Raw genomic sequence first — 21,439 nt, forward strand, 5'->3', positions numbered from 1 at the left:
TGTATTTTCGTTCATGCTAAACAAACAGCAAAAAATCAGTCTGGAGTCTTGACTCGTGGGTAACAGACCCTCTCACATAACAAAGCCGTTCGGTCTAAGCTAAGGATTTTGAAACTTCCCAAAGTTATCTATTACAATTTATACAACTCAAACCACATTGTAAGTAGACAGATAGACCAACTTCATAGATAACGAATACCTTACTATGGAATAACTCTATTAAAAGAAAAAAATATTAATAAATGAAAATACAAACAGACAACATACTATGTTGTCAAATACATATGTATAAGTAACGATTTTTGAGCATTCAAAAAGTGAAAATAGTTTGAGTAAACACGTGTGATATTTATAAATAAATTAATTAAATATATCCAAATGAAAGTGAGTGGCTTGGTGTGTTGTTGATGAAATATAACTTGTTTTTAGTTTCGTAAAAGCTAGTACTGATAAACGTCTGCAAAACATGAAAATGCTATTAATTCAAGACTGTGTGTCTGTGAATTTCTGAGATAATGGGAAGAAATATACGCAAACAATCTTAATGCGTATATGACCTTGACATTGTATAAATTAAAAACTAAAGGTCACAATGAATATGTATGTATAAGTAAATATTCGAACTATCGCATAGTTTTTTCAAATAAGCTACATAAAATTTATCAACACTCCAGGAGGTACCGTCTCGCTGCAAGAAAAAATATATCATTTTAGAACAAGATAGCCAAGCCGTGACGAAATAAAAATAATACTGCGTGCACAATACAGCCAAGAAAAATTTTTTGTAACAAAATCACAACTAAAGTGTTCATGGTGGAGAAAATAAGATTTCTCGCATTTGTCATATTTAACAGCTGTTTCTGTTTACAAACAGAAAAGGCGAACATTCAAAACTTGAGAATTTGAATTTTAAAATTGGATCACACAGGCAAGTTCATTTTTTAGTTGGTCAAAAGCGAGGTGTTCCAATCTTAAGTTGAAACAAAATAAATCAACAACCTAACAGCTCATTTTATGGTCAACTAATAATATTCGGTGTAAACTACAAAACGTCCAATGTTTACCTTTTCTGTTTGAAAACAAAAAAAAGCTAATAAATGTTAAACCCATCCTATTTACCATATTCGCCCGACTGTCGTTTTGATTGTGTTTACACACCGGCGACAACTTTCCTTATTTTTCTTCTGTAATAAAATGCACAAAATTTTAAAAATTGAAATTTTTAAAATATACAAAATTTCTTATTTTTTTATTAACTCAACATAAACTGTAAAACCAGAATCTCACAAATAAACTTAAAACCCTTCGGATTAAAAATACAAGAATACAGTAAATGCAAATTTATAGCAAAAAGTGGTAAACCTGTCTAGAATCACTTTGTTCTTATTGTTTATATTAGTTTCATAATAATTTTTATCATTGAAAATATTTCTAAAGGTCATTCTGTTATAGATTAGAAAATGTTGATTAGAAAATCCTGTGAATTAGAAATTGCATCAAAAATCTTTGTGTTATCTGTATCGTCATCGGTGCACAGTAAATCAACAAAAGCAAAAGAAGTCATCATATTTTCTATTCAATTTCTTTTCGTTCTATTTATAAAACGTAAAATAAATCATAGTGACGAACATTTTCAAAACTCACAAAACTATATAGTATTCATGCGTAAATGTGCCAACTATTGAAATTAGTACCTTTCTTCATCGTATTATTTGTATGGTATCGAATCAATTTTACTTTAGAAATAAATAAAAAATTTCGCTATTTAGAACCAAAATCTCTTTATAAATCTCAAGGGTTCGGACTGGCAAAATAACGAGATTTCGTAGATTTGAGGATTTAACAGCTGTTTGTAAAGGGATTTTGTAAGAGATTTTGTTGAAATCCTCTACGAGCCAGCTGATATTTGCCTAGGGATGCCAGACGTGCTCTTTTAAAGAGCACATGTGCTCTTTTTTACAAAATGTGCTCTTAAAACAAGATAGGCTAAAAGAGCACGCAAAAGTGCTCTATTTTTAGTTAAGTACTCTTTTTGTGCTCTTCTTATGCATCACAACCAATATTACACCACCGCGATTAAATAAATGGTAAAAGTAAACTGAACATACGTAAATGTCACACTACGAGATTTTCCTACGCCGTTATTTTCTAATTAAATAGTGTTTTACTTTATATATCAGAGTCGAAGAAGACTTTAAACTCTTTTCTAAATGTAAACAAACTCCTTTCAATAACATTTTTCACAAAAACACCAAAAAATGACTTACAAAGTATTGTAAGAAAATTAGCTTGAGTTGAAAGTGGGTTATTTTATGTTTATGTTATGAACCTTTTTGTTATGTTTAAATGAATTATATTTCAATAAATTGGAATTAAATGTTTTTATTTTATTTGAAAAAGTGTGCTCTTTTTTTCGTATGTACTCTTTTTATACGCTGGAAGTACTCTTTTTGCCTCTTCAAAATTTGGCATCCCTATATTTGCCTATAGCAAATCTATTGAGATCTAAGAGGATTTTGGCCAAAATCCTCGTTTACGAGGATTTCGTGTATAGTACGAACGTAGTATAATAGAAAAAATTACGTTCCAAAATTCGTGAACGGATGGTAACAAAATGAAAGGAAACGTTCACGAAAAAAACTTTTCCGTACACTAATAGAAAAAAATACGTTCCAAAATCGTGAACGGATGGTAACAAAATGAACGGAAACATTCACGAAAAATCAAAACGTAATGTTCAGGTTTTTCATACAGGTTTTGTGAACATTTAATGGGAATGTGTGTTTTCATTCATTTTTGTAACTATTTAAAAACAAGTAAACGCAGAAATAAACCGATTATAATGCGAAAATCAGTTTATTTCTGCACGGTTAATTTTCTTTACTATGTTATTTTAAGCAAAGAAAACCTTTTCTATGCATCAATAGAAAAATTACGTTCCAAAATCGTGAACGGATGGTAACAAAATGAAAGGAAACGTTCACGAAAAAAAAACTTTTTCCGTACACTAATAAAAAAAATTACGTTCCAAAATTGTGAAAGGATGGTAACAAAATGAACGGAAACGTTCACGAAAAATCAAAACGTAATATTCATGGTTATGTCAACGGGCGTCCACGAGTTCATGAAGTCACCATAATCTTTTTATATAAATTCGTAACCATGACGTTTTCTGGTCATGAATGCTGATTGTTATGATTTTAACAACGTCTGTTCTTCGTTTGTGCTGATTCACTTTCATGAACGGATCGTTTTAAACGTACACGCCGTTTATCATTTTTCCTATGGGTGTAGTATACTATTTTTTTTTTTAATATTACTACACTATTGTAGTAATATTGAAAAACATCAGACTGATGACTGATGTTTAAAACGGATTTATGTTTTGTATATATTGAAAATCATAACATAATTAAATTTTCTTTATTTTATTATATAATTATTATTTACTCAATTCAATTTTTAATATAAAATATATACATTTTTTAATTTATGCTTTACACAGGTTAAGGAAAATCATATTTCAAAATGGCTTCCAAGGATTGTAAGTTTCAAAACATCCGTTTTTGAAACAAATTTAGTAGTTTTGTTCATTGTCATTTAAAAACATATTTGTAGAGTAACAAAATGTACATATAACATATATGTAGTAATTTCGCTATATTCTAGTTTGTTCTGAGGTTCATGTGAATGTCGTAGCTTTATATTATATTTAAACTAACTTCCTAACACGTAGAAAAAGTTTACTACTAAATGCAAATATCATTTGCAATCTGCTACAGTCACATTGCTGTAGTTTCAAGAGTTCGATGCTAAAAAAAATCTGGTATTTCTCAAAGGGCTACCTGATGAGATGATGCAGAGTCATCAATTGGTCAGTCTTTAATTTTGAAAGTACACCAAAAAAAAAATTATTTTATTCATAACAGCAAAAATGTTTGTTAAAACAGCAGTTTTTGTCTGCTGAAAAAGGGAAATGTTTGCTTGTTTCATCAAACGTCCAGGGCATATATTTATGTTGGCCACACTGTCATTGTAAATTATGATCTCCGTGTGGGTTATAAGTTAAAAAGGGTGACTTACTAATTTACAAATGTTATTGCAGAATCAAAAACTCCTAATTGTTTTTTTTATGGTTTAAGTATTTTAGACCAATGTGTACCATTCGACTGCTTTGGGCTTACTGCAGCAGTAATTCTATTGTCAGATATATCAGAGTCAAGTTAAAAACAAAATAAAAGTATTTATTTTATATAAAAGCCAAAATTGAATATACAAAACCCATAATGATTTTTTTTGTATAAAATTAAAAAAAAAAATAAAAATATTTCATATAAAAACGGAAAATAAATAAACATAAATATGAATTTCAAGAAATAACAAAAAAAATATTTTTTATACAAAATTCGATTTTTGAATTCAGTAACATTTTGATTTCAAAATAAAAGATTCTATTTTTATTGAAAAAGTGAGTTTCTTCGAAATTTAAAAAGTTCAACTCCCTAAACTCCCAGTTCAAAGATTGTATTTCAAGTTCTAAAATAAAAATGTGAAATTCTTTAAAAATTAAGATTTTAATTTATCAATAATAATTTAAATGGAAATAAGTTTTTGTTTAAAACTAAATAAAAACAAACATATTTCATATAAAAACAGAAAATAAATAAACATAAATATAAATTTCAATAAATAACAAAAAAAAAATTTTATACCGAAATCGATTTTTTAATACAGTAACATTTTGATTTCAAAATGAAAGATTTTATCCTTATTGAAAAAGTGATTTCTTCCAAATTTTAAAATTTCAACTCTCTCAACCCTCAGTCGAAAGATTGTATATCATGTTCTAAAATAAAAGTGGAAATTTCTTTAACACATTTTTCTGAGTGTATGAACAAATAGCTATCGAAAGCTAGAAGTTTCGAGCGGCTTTCCCACAGTGGTCACACTAGTGTAAAATCACCCGAAAATAATTTTAATTTGGATGTGTAATGTTGATGAGTTATAAACTTAAATTCGAATCTGAAAAATTAAATCTAATGTAATTTTAAATTTAAAATTATCTTCCCACACATATTTTTTTAGTCCTTGAAAATCTTTTGGAAAACATTTTAAAGCTGATATCGAGCGGCTTTCCCACAGTGGTCACACTAGTGTAAAATCACCCGAAAATAATTTTAATTTGGATATGTAATGTTGATGAGTTATAAACTTAAATTCGAATCTGAAAAATTAAATCTAATGTAATTTTAAATTTAAAATTATCTTCCCACACATATTTTTTTAGTCCTTGAAAATCTTTTGGAAAACATTTTAAAGCTGATATCTTTTATGATATATTATTTGACAAGGAAATATAAAAATATAACTATAAAACTATAAATGTTTGAGAATTCCCTTCCCAGCAAAAAAAGCGTCGCCAAAAAAGGAGCGAAAATGTTCTTTTTGAATTTAACATGGGCTTGTCATAGGACGGATGTCCACCATTTCAACAACCGTTGCACTGAATATGCCTCTCTTCTTAAAATGTGATCCGAATTCAGTGTTTTGAATGTGAATTAAAAAATTGTGTTATATTTTGCTAAATAAATAATTTGTATAATTTTTTATGATTTTCAGTGCATTTTAACACTTGTCTGAAATGTTTGACCTCGAATATTTTCAAAAATTCGCAATTTTTCTAGAATGTAACATATTTACCATTTATATCGACCGTATTTTAATAATTTGTTCCTTTTTATTAATTTCTACTCTGTTTTTAACAAAAAAAGTTAAAATTACCCATTAAAATATGAAAAAAGCGAGTTATAAAAAATTGAATTAAAAGAACTTCCTGTGTAGTTAAAATAGAGAACATCTTTGGGAGGACACTTTCGGAAGTGCTTTTAAAGTTATGCCTTTAGGAGAACTTCAAAATTTTTTGCTGGGTTATTATTGCCCTAAATTTAGGGATATTCAGTCGCAAACAATCACGTGAGCCACAGAACAAACTTGAACATTTCTATGCTTCCGTTGTAACTGTCGTATTATTTTTAAATTTATTTTTTTATATGTAGATTATAACATATAATATCGCTTGTCCTATTTATTGCTTTTTACAAAATAATTTTAAGTTTGCCTAATAATATTTAGTTTAAGCTTCATTATGGTATTATGTTTTGCATTTTGTTCGAAAATTATATTTTCTTGCAAAAAAATAAATATAAAAAAAATTTAATTTTTACAGTTAAATTTGAAATCGACTGAAAAATCATTTAGTAAACACACTTTATAGTATCAATAAAAAGAAAACGTTGTCAACATTTATTTCTATAGAAAATATTCTCAAAATATTATTTCTATAGAAAATTTTGTTAAAATTTTATTTCTATATTTTATTTCTATATTTTATTTCTATATATTATTGTCAAAATTTTATTTCTATAGAAAATTTTCTCAAAATATTATTTCTATAGAAAATTTTGTCAACATTTTATTTCTATAGAAAATTTTTTAAAAATTTTATTTCTATAGAAAATTTTTTAAAAATTTTATTTCTATAGAAGATTTTTTAAAAATTTTATTTCTATAGAAAATTTTCTAAAAATTTTATTTCTATAGAAAATTTTCTACAAATTTTATTACTATAGAAAATTTTCTAAAAATTTTATTTCTATAGAAAATCTTTTACAAATTTCATTTCTATAGAAAATTTTGTCAAAATTTTATTTCTATAGAAAATTTTGTCAAAATTTTATTTCTATATAAAATTTTGATAAAAATTTATTTCTATACAAAATTTTGTTAAAATTTTATTTGTATAGAAGCTTTTTGGTCGAAAATAATATTTTTTGTGCAAAAATAAATATAAAAAAATTTTAAATTTTTACAGATAAATTGGTAGTCGACTTTGAAAAATCATTTAGTAAGCACACTTTATAGTTTCAATTAAAAAATTAATAGTTTCAAAACAAGTCAATTTTAAAACTTAAACCCATTAATTTTTTAATGGGATCATTAATTTATTTTAATTCTCGTTTTCTTTCTTTCTTTCAATAAATTTTAACTTTGTAAATATTTAAAAAAAAAATAATTAAAATTTATCACATCATTTGCTCTACATAGCTTGCTTAATATTTGTTTTCAATAATTGTTATTAAATTTTATTTTATTATATGTAATATAACAAGAAATATCACTCACCCCATATGATATTGCAATAATAAAATTATAATAACATTAGCATAATAATTTGCTTTTTATCCAAGTAGAGTTTTTTCCACTCTAGCTCCCTGTATGTCTGTCTAGCCTTCACATTTCTCTGGAAATAATTTGCTTATCATATATCTTTGCAATATTATTTTATGTTTGCATAATAAGTAATACTTTTACTCTCTCTCTCTCTCACTCTCTTTTGCTCTCTGTCTGTCTGACTAGCCCAAACCTTTCCCTTTTATCTTTTTGTGCCTGTAAATACTATGTTTTGCTTTATTGCCTGTTTTAATAAAAAAACAATTCGATTACTAAGCATCCAAATTAATTTCTGTATTAATTTTTTGTTTATAGCCAATATGACACAACAAGGTCCAGGCTTTGATTCCAATTGCATGACACTGACACGTTTTGTGTTGCAGGAACAAAGAAAATTCAAACATGCCACCGGTGATTTGTCACAACTCTTGAATTGTATTCAGACTTCAATTAAAGCCATTGCCTCAGCGGTACGTAAGGCTGGTATTGCTAAGCTCCATGGCATTGCTGGTGATGTAAATGTCCAAGGAGAGGAGGTGAAAAAATTGGATGTTTTATCGAATGAGCTATTCATCAATATGTTGAAATCCTCCTACACCACCTGTTTGATGGTGTCCGAAGAAAATGAAAATGTCATTGAAGTAGAGACTGATAAACAGGTATGCAGATAAGATCAGTTAATTTTCCAGAGCTAATATATGTTTTTAATATTTCTTTTCTTTTTTTGTTTTGTTTTAGGGCAAATATATCGTATGTTTCGATCCTTTGGATGGTTCCTCAAACATTGATTGTTTGGTCTCAATTGGTTCAATTTTTGCCATTTATCGCAAAACCACTGAAGGTGTACCCACAGTTCAAGATGCTTTACAACCTGGCAGGGAAATTGTTGCTGCTGGCTATGCTTTATATGGTTCTGCCACTGCCATTGTTTTAAGTTTGGGTCATGGTTCTGGTGTTAATGGTTTCATGTACGATCCGGCAATTGGTGAATTTATTCTAACCGAACCCAATATGCGTGTTCCAGAAAAGGGCAAAATCTATTCCATTAACGAGGGTTATGCGTCCGATTGGGAAGCTGGAGTTTTCAATTATATAGCTGCCAAGAAAGACCCTACTAAAGGCAAACCCTATGGTGCCCGCTATGTTGGTTCCATGGTGGCCGATGTCCATCGTACTATCAAATATGGTGGTATTTTCATTTATCCTGCTACCAAATCTGCCCCAAATGGAAAACTACGTTTGTTATATGAGTGCAATCCAATGGCCTATTTGATGATTCAAGCTGGCGGTTTGGCAAGCAATGGTAAAATCTCTATTTTGGATATTGTACCACAAAAAATCCATGAAAGATCTCCCATATTTTTGGGTTCCAAAAAGGACGTCGAAGAAGCTCTAAGCTACTATCAGAAGTCTTGAATACAAGTGAATTTCAATAAAAAATTGTGATTAGATTAAGTTTTTACTTTTACTTGACTGTACGACAATGTTTTCAAATAATTTAATTTTGTAATTTTTGTATTGTAATTTTCCAAATAAATTTGAAATAAATTTTCATTAAAAACAACAATTCTCATACACATTATCTACATATTCAACTATATATAAATATATCTATTTACATTTCGAGTATAATTAACATAAAAATGTTAATACGAATTAGCTTTGTGTTTGGGCAACCATCTGGAACTGAACCTAAGAGCATTTCACAAATCCTGAGAATTGGGTGAATTACCATTTTCTAAATTTTTTAATGTTCATCCATTTCATCACGACCTCTAAATGTTTGTGGTCTTTGATTGATTTTTTGCCAAAAATGTACTAAACAAAATCTAATTATATTTTTGGTTTTAGTCCAGCTGGAGGTAATTAATAAAACAACTCCAGATGTTTTTTATTTGAGTTTTACTTTATCATAAAATATAGTTTATAAAATATAGTTAAACACAGGTAAACAATCCAAATTAAATAAAAAATCTATTTAAAAAAATTATTTTTATAGTAAGTTTTGTCAAAATTTTATTTCTATAGAAAATTTTGTCACCATTTTATTTCTATTGAAAATATTTCCAAAATTTTATTTCTATAGAAAATTTTGTCAAAATTTTATTACTATACAAAATTTCGTCAAAATTTTATTTCTATAGAAAATTTTGTCAAAATTGTATTTCTATAGAATTTTTTGTCAAAATTTTATTCCTATAGAAATTTTTTGTCACAATTTTATTTCTATAGAAAATTTTGTCAAAATTTTATATCTATAGAAAATTTTGTGAAAATTTTATTTCTATGGAAAATTTTGCCAAAATTTTATTACTATACAATATTTCGTCAAAATTTTATTTCTATGGAAAATTTTGTCAAAATTTTATTTCTATAGAACATTTTGTCAAAATTTTATTTCTATAGAATTTTTTTGTCAACATTTTATTCCTATAAAAATTTTTTGTCAAAATTTTATTTCTATAGAAAATTCTGTCAAAATTTTATTTCTATGGAAATTTTTTGTCAAACTTTTATTTCTATAGAAAATTTTGTAAAAATTTTATTTCTGTAGCAAATTTTTTCAAAATTTTATTTCTTTAAAAAATTTTGTCACAATATGTCAAAAGCAACATCAGCAGCAGAAAGACGGCGTATCATCCGATGTGCTTCTACTTCGGGAAAATCAATTTCAAAAATTAAACACAATGTCAGCGTTCAAGCTAGCAAATCCACCGTACGTCGAGTAATTTTGAGTGCCGGACATTTGAAACGTTTGAAATTGGTCAAAAAGCCTCCTTTAAATTCTGCACGAAAAAACCATCGACTCGAGTTTGCAAGAGATCACATGACATGGACGGTAGACCAAGGACCATTGCAAACTGACTGGAGAATAATGATATTTACCGACGAAAAAAAGTTTAATCTTGACAGTCCTGATGGATATAATTATTATTTCCATGATTTAAGAAAAGAAAAACGTTATTTGACCCGTCATCATAGCAGACAAGGAGGTGTTATGGTGTGGGGGGCAATCAGCTACTTTGGAACCATCGAATTAAGCTTCCAGAGCACAAAAATGAATGGAAATACTTACAAAGAAATATTAGAAACAGCCTTTCCAAAGTTTAGCGATTTGTTTGGACCTCTTCCTTGGATTCTACAACAAGATAATGCACCAATACATACCGCCCGACAAGTAAAATCATTCATTGAAAGCCAAAATGTGCAGTTATTGAAATGGTCGCCTTATTCCCCAGACCTAAATATAATTGAAAATGCTTGGGGATGGCTTTCACGGAAAGTACATGAAGGAGGAAAACAATACGAAGATAAAGAATCGCTCATTATAGGCATAAAATCTGCTTGGGAGGAAATATCCCTGGATTACCTAAAGGCATTATACACCTCTCTTCCGAACCGAATTTTCGTGAAATTTACAAAGGCAGTGCATGTAGCTGTTGTTTGGGTATTTGGACGGAGAGGGAACCACAATTGAAGGAAAGTTTCTTGATTTTCTTGGAATTTTCGGGGAATGTTATGGGTGCCATTCACTTCGGTGTTTGTCGATATTTTATCGGGGATAACTTGACAAGGAACATTCTGTGAGACAGTATTAAGTTTAGATTTGACTCCCTCATATTGTACAATTATTAATATTATTAGTGTCGTGTTTTATAGTAATATAAAATAATATGTCCAGTTTTTATAGTAATATAAGTAATTTTCATAATGTAAACAGAATCAAAATCCAAAATAAATACACTCTCGTGATGAAGCTGAAGCCCACACCATGCGAAACGTCGAGAAAAAATAAAATGAAAATATCGTTAAATTTCAAGGGCCGATGTTGATTGTGAATAAAACACAAACTATTTAGGAAATTATTGTAATTTTATTTTATTATGATATATTGGTATTACTAAATTATGTATGGAACAAAATATCGGCCAAATGGGCGCCGCGACCTCGGTGGCACACCTTCATCCGATGGTCCAAATTTTCGATGGCGCTGGGGCATAATGGATGTTCTATGCCGTTTAGTGCCGTATTATCTCATCCTTTAGCTCTTGAATTGTTGCTGGCTTATCGACGTACACCTTTTCTTTCAAATAACTCCAAAGAAAAAAGTTCAACGGTGTCAAATCACATGATCTTGGCGGCCAATTGGCATCGCCATTACGTGAGATAACACAGCCATTGAATTTGTTGCGCAAAAGAGCCAAGTGGCACCGTCCTGCTGAAACCACATATCGTCCACATCCATATCTTCCAATTCGGGCCATAAAAAGTTCGTTATCATCTCACGATAGCGAACACCATTCACAGTAACTGCCTGACCGGTCCCATGTTGGAAAAAAAATACGGCCCGATGATGCCGCCAGCCCATAAACCGCACCAAACAGTCACTCCTTGTGAGTGCATTGGTTTTTCGACAATCACTCTTGGATTCTCATTCGCCCAAATGCGGCAATTCTGTTTATTGACGAATCCACTGAGGTGAAAATGTATCTCATCACTGTAGATGATTTTCTTCGAAAATTGATCATCCACATCATAATAAGTCTGGATAACTTTAACACGTTGTTGGATTGCGTATCTCTCCATGGTTCAAATTGAGCAAGTCTGAAATAGAGAAAAATGTCAAATAAAATTCGGAAAAAACTTGGCGTTTAGGTGTGGTTCACATTCAACATCGGCCCTTACAATTTAACCACCCTTTACAAAAAATACCAAATGATGTATTCAAAGGTTTAGTAATCTTTTACATTAAGGATACAAGATATTTCGAATTTGAGGACAAGGTTTATGAACAACTAAAAGGCATACCCATGGCCTATTATAGCGGATATAATTATGGAGGAACTTTTGGACGACTCTTATTCAACCGTCGAACTGAACGGACGTGTTTTCTAATAGCTGAGTATTTCATCGTAATAAGTACTTATTACGAATTTCACGTGTGGTGGAAATAATAAACAACCATGTAGCGAAATTCAAAGTCATCCACTGGGTTGCTAACTCAAGGGCCCAGTGGACGGATAACGACCAAAGTTATAAATTTAGGCAGCGACCAAGAGTCAGGCCCAATTAGTCGACCTGTAGACGGGTCGACTGGAGGTGACACTTTGGCAAGTCGAACCTTTTCTAAGGTGACGACATCAAAAGGAGGCAATCCCTCTCGAAAAAGATTCAAGGAACGAAGAAATGCTTTGTTTATCCTAAAGAAATTAGGATCAGTCGACCCAAGCACGTTGTCGGCTAAGCAAAGCGATTCCTTAAAATGGGCTCAAGGAATTCTTCAAGCTGGAAAAAGGGAACGATCACCGGATGATCTGCCATCCGCTAAACGGGATCAAAGATCGTTTGCCTCAGTTGCAAAAGACAGCCTTGTGATGGCTATTATTAATAAAGGAGCATTGGACGGTATGATTCCAAGGCAAAAATGGGGGGAAATTAAGAACGCGATGTCTGGGGTCTACTCAGAGGTGCGAAAAAAGTTTCCCGGACCAAGTCCTCGACGGCAAGATGCTGGATGGTATCAACGACGATATAAGTTAATAGCTTTTGCGGACCAGAGGTCTATGGATTACTTTAAAGCTGAATTGATGCTAATTGGTGAAGTTTGGGAAGGAGCCGCTTTGGAGTTAGTCGATAAAAAAGACATACTGGCTAAACCTAGAGCACATGCATATATACCGGCAAACCTTCCTGATCCTGAGTCAATACTAGAGAGACTAATAGAATGTAACCCAGATCTTCCAACCGCCGATTGGAAGGTTGGTCGTTTGGATGAGGTGGGTGGACCAAGACGACATGCGGTGTTTATATTAAACATAGAGTCGCTGCCACATCTAGCCCAGACCCAAGGACTTGTAAGTTATGGCTTTCATGATATCCATATGAAGGTATACAAAAGCGATCAGCCAAAGGATTCCGAAACGGACAAGCCTCCGGTAGAGTCAGCAGCGAAAAAATCTCCTAGCGAAGCCGAAGGAGACATAAAACCTGCAGACTATGGCGAAAATCATATGCCATAGTCTGCAGGTTTTATGTCTCCTAAACCTCACCAAAGCTGAACCGCGGATTGTTGCGAGTCACCGAGATCTGTGAAGAGGAAGCCCTTGATAACCAAATTGAAGCGGCTGATGTGACGGTGGTTGAAAATTTGGATGGATTGTAAGGCCGCTTGTGCTGCCTTAAAAGTTCTCCTGATTAAAGGAGACATAGATATAGTTCTTATTTAAGAACCTTACATATATAAGAACAACATCTGTGAATTAAGCACTCCGGGTTTCAAACTTTTGCATAATACCGGTAACGATATAAATCGAACATGTATAAATGCTAAAAACGAACTAAACTTGTTTCTGCTTCCTTCATTGAGCAATGCGGACACTGTCGTAGTCAGTCTAGAGATATCCAAATGCAAATATTGGGTATCTTCAGTCTACATGGGACATGATAGGCAGATGCCACCCTGTGCCGTTAAGACCTTAGTTGAGGAGTCACTAAAAACAAAGACAAAACTCATTATGGGATGCGATGCAAATGCACATCATAGTATTTGGGGAAGTAGTGATACTAATGCAAGGGGAGAGTCGCTAATAGAGTTTATTTTGCGTACTAACCTGGTAGTTTGCAATAAGGGAGATGTACCAACCTTCGTCACCAGAAACAGGCAAGAGGTTTTGGACGTCACTTTGACCTCTCCGGAACTGAATGATAAGATATCTGAGTGACAAGTTTTGAGGGAACATAGCTTCTCAGATCATCGCTACATCAGTTTCAGATTGGCTGTTCGTACTTCAAAGACCATATTTCCGCCAAATGTTAGGAAAGCTGATTGGAATAGGTATAGGGAATCGTTCAATTTGATGATACCGGAAATGCCAGAGACAAATATGAGCACTGTGCAAGATATCGAACACGCAGTGGAGCGGATTACTAAGGCCTTCACTGAAAGCTGCTTGCCCTAGAGGAAAGCCAAGGGGAAAAAATCGGCCGCCATGGTGGGCTACGGAGTTAAGTAATATGAGGAAATCCTGAAGGAAGCTCTTTAACAAAGCAAAGTCCACAAGAGCTCCGGAAGATTGGGGCACTTACAAGATGAATCTGAGAGCATATAAACGAGAACTGAGAAGGTCTCAACAAAACTCTTGGGATGATTACTGTAGCAGTATTGAGAATACGTCAGAGGCTTCCAGACTACGGAAGGTACTAGCATCCACTAACACCGCTCCAGGTTTCATTAAAACATCGGAGGGAAATTGGACAACGTCCAGTGAGGAGACGTTGGAAGTACTTTTGGACACACGCTTCCCTGGAAATCAGACGGTTGAACCATGTTCTGGCGGTGTAACAGAGGCTCAGCGGTCATTTCCTATCGAGGAAATTGTGTCGGAATCTATAATAAAATGGAGAGAAACAAAAGTCGTCTTCATACCTAAGGCAGGAAAAGCCTCTCACTCGAGTGCGAAGGAATTCCGACCAATCAGCTTACCCTCATTCCTACTTAAGACCCTGGAGAGGATGATAGACATGTATCTTAGAACTGGCGTGGATTCAAGTTTGCTCTCGAAACGACAGCATGCATCCTCGAAGGGCAGGTCTACTGAGACCGCATTGCATGAACTAGTCAGCTTTATTGAAAGCTCACTATCTGTCAAAGAATACACAATCGTGACGTTTCTAGACATCGAAGGGGCGTTCAATAATGTCCATCCGAGCTCGATATTAAATGGACTGACAACTCTGAATGTTGATCCAGGTATACTTAGGCTGTTAGACGAACTTCTAATAAAGAGACGTATTTCAGCCACACTACGGCAAGCAAGCATACAAAGGTATGTGAACAGAGGCACTCCTCAAGGAGGAGTTCTATCACCTCTTCTTTGGAATGTTGCTATAAACAACCTTCTGGTTTCCCTAAAAAAAGAACGGATAAAAGTGGTGGCATACGAAGATGATGTGGCGTTAGCAGTCAGGGGAAAATTACCATCCACAATCGGAGATATTATACAGAGAGCTCTCCGGATGACTGAGAAATGGGCGGAAGATAATGGTCATGGCGTAAATCCAGCAAAGACAGAACTAGTCATGTACTGCAAAGATCGCAAAACTCCCACAGTTAGGCCCATTTCCTTAGGGGGTACTGAGATTCCCTTTGGTGAGTGTGCAAAATACCTTGGCGTTATTTTGGACAGGAAGCTGAATTTTAAGCTTAATATTGAAGAGGGCGAGAAAAGCCACGGTAGCTTTGTACTCGTGCAAAAAGGCAATAGGAAAAAAGTGGGGACTAAAACCAAAAATTGTGCATTGGCTATACACGGCAGTAGTTAGACCTATAATGCTATATGGTGTTGTAGTCTGGTGGCCGGCACTTCAGAAACCGACTTGTTTAGATAAAGTTCAGCGTATGACGAGCTTATGTATCTCAGGCGCATTTAGTAAGACAGGAACAGACTCCCTTAATCTCATGCTACATCTATTGCCTTTAGACATTTTGGCCAAACAGTCAGCTGCAACAACGGCTGTGCGGTTGCGCGAGCTATCGCTGTGGTCGGAAAAAATGTACGGTCATAGTTCGGTCCTCAAAGTAATGCCAGATGTGCCTAACGTAGTGGATTACACCCTGGCAAAACCACTTTTCGACAAAAAATTTGAAACTCTAATTCCCAACAGTGAGGCGTGGTGTACACAGACCCCGGGGAATAACAGATATATAGTGGGGTTTCTATATATATTCTAAAGATCTGGAAATTCGAATAGCGAAAAGACTACATAATCACTGTAATATTTTTCAGGCTGAAATATTGGCAATAAGAGAGGTGGTGAATTGGCTGAGAAGTAATGTTCCAACAAATATTGGCATACTCAGACAGTCAACCTGCAATAAAATCCTTGGACTCTGTGTTCCTTAACTCGAAAACGGCCATAGACTGCCGCACATCCCTCAACGAGATGGCTGAGCAGTACAATATTCACCTAATATGGGTGCCTGGCCATAGAAACATACTGAGGAACTGCGAAGCAGATGTGTTAGCAAGGCTAGGACCTACCTTACATATTCCAGGGGAACTAGAATCTGTTGGTATGCCTCTGGCCACCTGCAAGCTCTTACTGCGTGAGAAGGCTGTTATGATGACCAATATTCGATGGGAGAATTGCAAGGGTTGTAACGACACCAAGCAAATATGGCCCCATTCAAGTCGTCAGATAGCACTCCTGATATCTGCTATAACGGGTCGCTGCCTGATGGCGAATGTGCAAAAACTATAGGTGCGAAGTATAATGACTATTGTATAAGCTATCATGATGTGGAGGAAAAGGAATCAATTAAACATCTATTGTGTGAGTGTCCTGCTTTTTGTGTAAGGCGTAAGCGAATTTTAGGAGCATATAGCTTTAGATTACTGGCGGACCTGGAAAACGTTAACTTAAGCAGTTTGTTAATGTTTTTGGAGCAATCTGGTTGGTTCCACAAAAGTAAATAATAGAGAAGGTCCAGTGGTTAAGACTAGAAGTGCCCATATGTAATAGGTACTTTTAGTTAAATGTGGTATCACAATGGACTGAATAGTCTAAGTGAGCCTGAAATTTAATCGGGCTACCACTTTAACCTAACCTAACCTTTGGACGACGTATTTGAGGAGATAACTACGCCTCGTATTGTAACTAAAGGGCACCTTATACGGTCGGATAAACCCTGCGACACAACACGTTGCGGCGACAAATCCGATTGTATAAGGTCGTGTTCGGCTGTCGTGGGGACGTGTTGGCATAAAATCAAAACAACTCTGATTTTTTCTGGTTGGGTGGTACAAATCATTGAGTGTAAGGGGATGTTCGACAAACATCAAAGACAAATTTATTTTTACATTAAAAACAGGCATTTATGCAATGAAATTAATGATGGATCGCCATTTCTGGTTGAAAATTAAAGAAATATATAAATCTAAACCAGTATTGTGGCAAAAATGTGGAAAAATTCCACTTCCAATCAATGGGAAACCAGGCGACAAGTATTTTGAAATTCAAGTAATTTGTAATATATTAAATGTGGATTACTTCAGGAATCATTGTTTTGACACATATACCAGGATTTTTTTATTATCTTCTTCCAGTTTTTCAGTAAAAAATGGTTTCACCCATAAATCTTCGTACAACTTCATTGTTTGTTGATGCTTCTTCTTATTTTTTCATGTTGTCATCACATTTGTTCGTGCAGTGTAAGGGCAAAACTTGAACGAACACACAACAAATAGACGAACCTCTGTCGGGGTGTTTATCCGACCGTCTAAGGTCCGCTTTAGTATGTAGATGACATATTCACGATAATAAAAGGGTCAGACGTCGAAGAAACACTAAACGCATTAAACTCTTACAACCGACAAATTCAATTAACAAAGGAAGAGGTACAGGATGAAAAACTGTCATATCTTGACGCAATAATACACCGTGGTGCAATGGTTAGCATGCCCGCCTTGCATACACAATGTCGTGGGTTCGATTCCTGCTTTGACCGAACACCAAAAAGTTTTTCAGCAGCGGATTATCCCATCTCAGTAATGCTGGTGATATTTCTGAGTGTTTCAAAGCTTCTCTAGCTTTACATGGAATCGAGCAGCACTCAGTGATAAGATAGAAGTTCCCCACTGTGGTATCACAATGGACTAAATAGTCTACGTGAGCCTGATACATCGGGCTGCCACCTAACCTAACCTACACAGACAAGGTAATCAACTTAAATTAAATTGATACCAAAGACCAACAGCTTCGGGACGTCTACTTAACTTTTATTCAAATTATAATCAACACTGCGACGAACTTCATCAGAAAAGTGTTCAACATTATTGGTCCTGGATTTCGTTTCGGGAATGAACAGAAAATTAAAGGAATACTTACCAATAATGATTTCCCATTAAGGACAACTTAAATCTAATAAATAAGGTAAAATCTAAGCAGATTAACATCAAAAATGGAAATACCAAAAAAGAACTTAAAATTTTATTTAAAAATAAAATAAAAATTCAACGATAATTAACCAGAAATAGAAGTAAAATTTTAACAAAATGTTCTATAGAAATAAAATTTTGACAAAAATTCCTATAGAAATAAAATTTTAACAAAATTTTCTATAGAAATAAAATTTTAACAAAAATTTCTATAGAAATAAAATTTTAACAAAATTTTCTTTAGAAAGAAAACTTTAACCCTTATATAATGTTGGGGTCATTGAATGACTCACATCATATTTTTCATCAGAGCATTTCTTACTGTTGGAATTTAATTAAAGGTTCTTACTACTCAGCAAGAATTCGGTACATGTCAACAATTCATGCACTGACTAGTAAGAACTTTTATTTATTTACCAGCAGTAAGAAATGGGCTGATGGAAAATGCGATGTAGGTCATCAAATGACCCCAACATAATATAAGGGTTAACAAAAATTTCTGTGGAAATGAAATTTTGATAAAATTTTCTATAGAAATAAAATTAACCCTCTATATCATAGTGTAGACTGTAGGCAACATACCGTTCGAATGCCTAAAAATTAATAGAAATAACTTCTTTAGCTCAATCACGCACTGTATCCCGTTGTTTACATACTGAGCTAATAAACTTGTAAAAATAGAACAATTAGGTGGTACTACTAGCTGGAAATTGACATTTCTGTATTGACTATTGGTATTTACGAAAAAGTGCCGGTTTGCTGTGACTTCAAAAAATAATAAAAAATTTTTGTGCTTATGTTTTGTGTGTAATCTTGATAAATTGGATAGGTAAGTGTTTGAGCTTTATTGTAGAATGTTCTTTTTGAACACTTTTACGTTTTTTTTTTGTTTTTGGTGGCAAATAATGTTTGACAACACAACCAATTTATGGAAGTTTCTCTTCAAATAATAAAAAATAAATGAAAATTAAAAAATACGTGTATTTTATTTTTTTATTATCATCTCCAATACAAAAAAAATCATACAAATCGGAGTGATACAAACATGAGTGATAGAGGGTTATGACAAAAAAAAGCGAAGAGGAAAAGAAAGCGCTAATAGCCAGGATGGTGGCTTTAGAATAAGTTATTAAAAATATGGTGAAAAAATGAATGCAGAATGTTTCCGTAAAAGAAGATAATTGGTCTGCCGAAGTAGCCGAAGACTTCGGTACAGCGATGAAGAAAAGAATTAAAGAAGACAATGGTGCCTCAATTGTAATAAATGAAAAGAAGAAGAAGCCAGAAAGTGAAGATGGAGGTGAAAAACCAAAAGCTGAGAATAAGGAGGAGAATAGTGCATCTATTGTTACCGAAAAAAGGAAAGGGAAAAAATAGTTAGTTGATAGGGGATATATGCATGGTCCACCTTCGTCGAGATACACTACGTGGAATAGCGCAGTGTTTTAACTGTCAGAGATTTGGGCATGTGTCCTCAAATTGCAACATGCAATATAGATGTGTGAAATGCGCACAGTCACATGGGCCGGGTAATTGTTTGACCAATCCGAATGAACTGATGAATGATGAGACTTCGGTTGTGGTAGAACAGCCAAAATATCATTGCGCGAATTGTAATGTGGACGGACACTCCGCCAACTATAAGAATGCCCAAGAAAAATTGCTATGAAAAATTGGAGGAGAAGAAGGTGGCTGCAAAGGCAAATGTTATGGAAAGGGCTGCAAGATTTGCTCAACGAGGGGTTTCGTATGCCTCTGTGGCTGCCCCAGCACAGATATAGATTCGTTTGCCCCCCAATTTAGGGCGATACAATCGGCGGAAGGAAGGGCAAGTGCAATCCTAGGATTGTTACTACATATTAAGGGATTGTAAATGTTGAAATGCGTTTTAATAAATGTCCATTCAATCATTTCTCTACGGAAACATTTTTTAAACCTATTTATAGTGGAAAATATACCGGATATTGTTTTTATAATAGAGCATAAGCTGACATCAAGACATAATTTTAATATAGATGGTTATATTATCTTTAGAGTAGATAGATCAGATGGTAGGAATGGGGGTGGTACGGCCATATTAATTAGGAAAAATATCAAATATGAATTTTTGCCCTTGAATTGTTGCGTGATGGAAACGTGTGCTGTTAAAATATGGAATAGTAATGGTAGGCAAATGTTTTTTGTTGCGATATATTTCCCCCCTCGTAAAATATTTCGTGAATCATAATTTGATAATATTTTGGGTCTTTGCTCGCAAGGGGACGTCTTATTAGGGGGTGACTTCAATGCGAACCACCCATCATGGGGTGGTGGAATAATAGATGATCGTGGGAGAAAATTATCTCAATTTATTTTAGGCTGTCCAGATTTAATGGCAGTAGGTGCTGATAAAGCAACGAGGCCGGAGCCTGGTTCAGGTAGGTTTATTGGCTTTTTTATTAAATCTGCAGATGTTGACCTTCAGGGACCATGGTGTAGATCATTGGACTATGAATCCGACCATAGAGCTTCTGAGGTTCGAACCATGTTCGACTTTGGACGTATGAACACTAAACATTTTAAAACTATACTTCGAAATGGACTTGATAGTCACATGCTACCAACGGACAGAAATGTTGATTGTACACAAATTGATAGATGTGTTGAAGGCGTCTGTGCTTTGTTTTGAGGTGCGAGATAGAAGTTTGATCAAATTGCCAGACAGGATAAGTAGATTTATTTGAGAAAGCAAGAGACTTTGTCGCACACTATATCGGTGTTGTGACAGATAGCGTGTTCCATTAATAAGGGCAATAATCTAGATATTATAATAGAAAATTCCATTTCCAATTGTGAAAGAAATAATCTAATTAATAACTAAGGAAAACTGCTGGTTTGGCTCATAAAGCCCCAATAGGCACATTGGTTGGGCCCAATGGTTTGACAATTGGTGACGACCAAGGTAAAGCTGAATTTTTAGCTGATCATGTCCACAATGCACATCGAGCTAATGGACTTATCAGTGATTCATTTCGTTGTGCTGTAGAGAGTGCAACGGAAGGAATCACTGACAATACGTCAGTGGCTACATTTAGTGCTGAATTTAGAGCTGATGCCTCTCAAATTGGCAATTTAGAATTACGGAATGCGTCTGGCTTTATAAGGCCTAAAGAAATTGGTTCTGCACTTAAAAGAAGACCAGCGAAAATGTCTTGTGGGCTTGAGATGTGTTGTATGGATTTCTTACGATACTATACAACCATTGCCTGAACTTAGGATATCATCCAAAAAGC

The 21,439-nt window shown here is 33.6% G+C and overlaps 2 protein-coding genes across 3 annotated transcripts in view; one reads left to right on the forward strand and one right to left on the reverse strand.

Annotated features, from left to right (window-relative positions):
- fbp (fructose-1,6-bisphosphatase) lies at positions 1 to 8,797 on the forward strand. Of its 2 annotated transcripts, XM_075294051.1 has the most exons (4): positions 14 to 159; positions 3,506 to 3,544; positions 7,546 to 7,889; positions 7,969 to 8,797. In XM_075294051.1, the coding sequence occupies exons 2-4, from the start codon at positions 3,529 to 3,531 to the stop codon at positions 8,644 to 8,646; spliced, it is 1,038 nt and encodes a 345-aa protein (XP_075150166.1). In that variant the 5' UTR covers positions 14 to 159; positions 3,506 to 3,528; the 3' UTR covers positions 8,647 to 8,797. The 2 variants fall into 2 exon arrangements, with proteins under 2 accessions (XP_075150167.1, XP_075150166.1); XM_075294052.1 differs by lacking the exon at positions 3,506 to 3,544 and having other exon boundaries at positions 1 to 159.
- Positions 8,423 to 21,439, reverse strand: part of Dus3 (Dihydrouridine synthase 3) — a gene marked incomplete in the record, with an annotated part of 23,146 nt that continues 10,129 nt past the window's right edge. The window contains 1 exon segment of the mRNA XM_075294050.1: positions 8,423 to 8,512.

The sequence above is a fragment of the Haematobia irritans genome, chromosome 2 (assembly GCF_050003625.1).
Source record: "Haematobia irritans isolate KBUSLIRL chromosome 2, ASM5000362v1, whole genome shotgun sequence".
NCBI lineage: Eukaryota > Metazoa > Arthropoda > Insecta > Diptera > Muscidae > Haematobia > Haematobia irritans.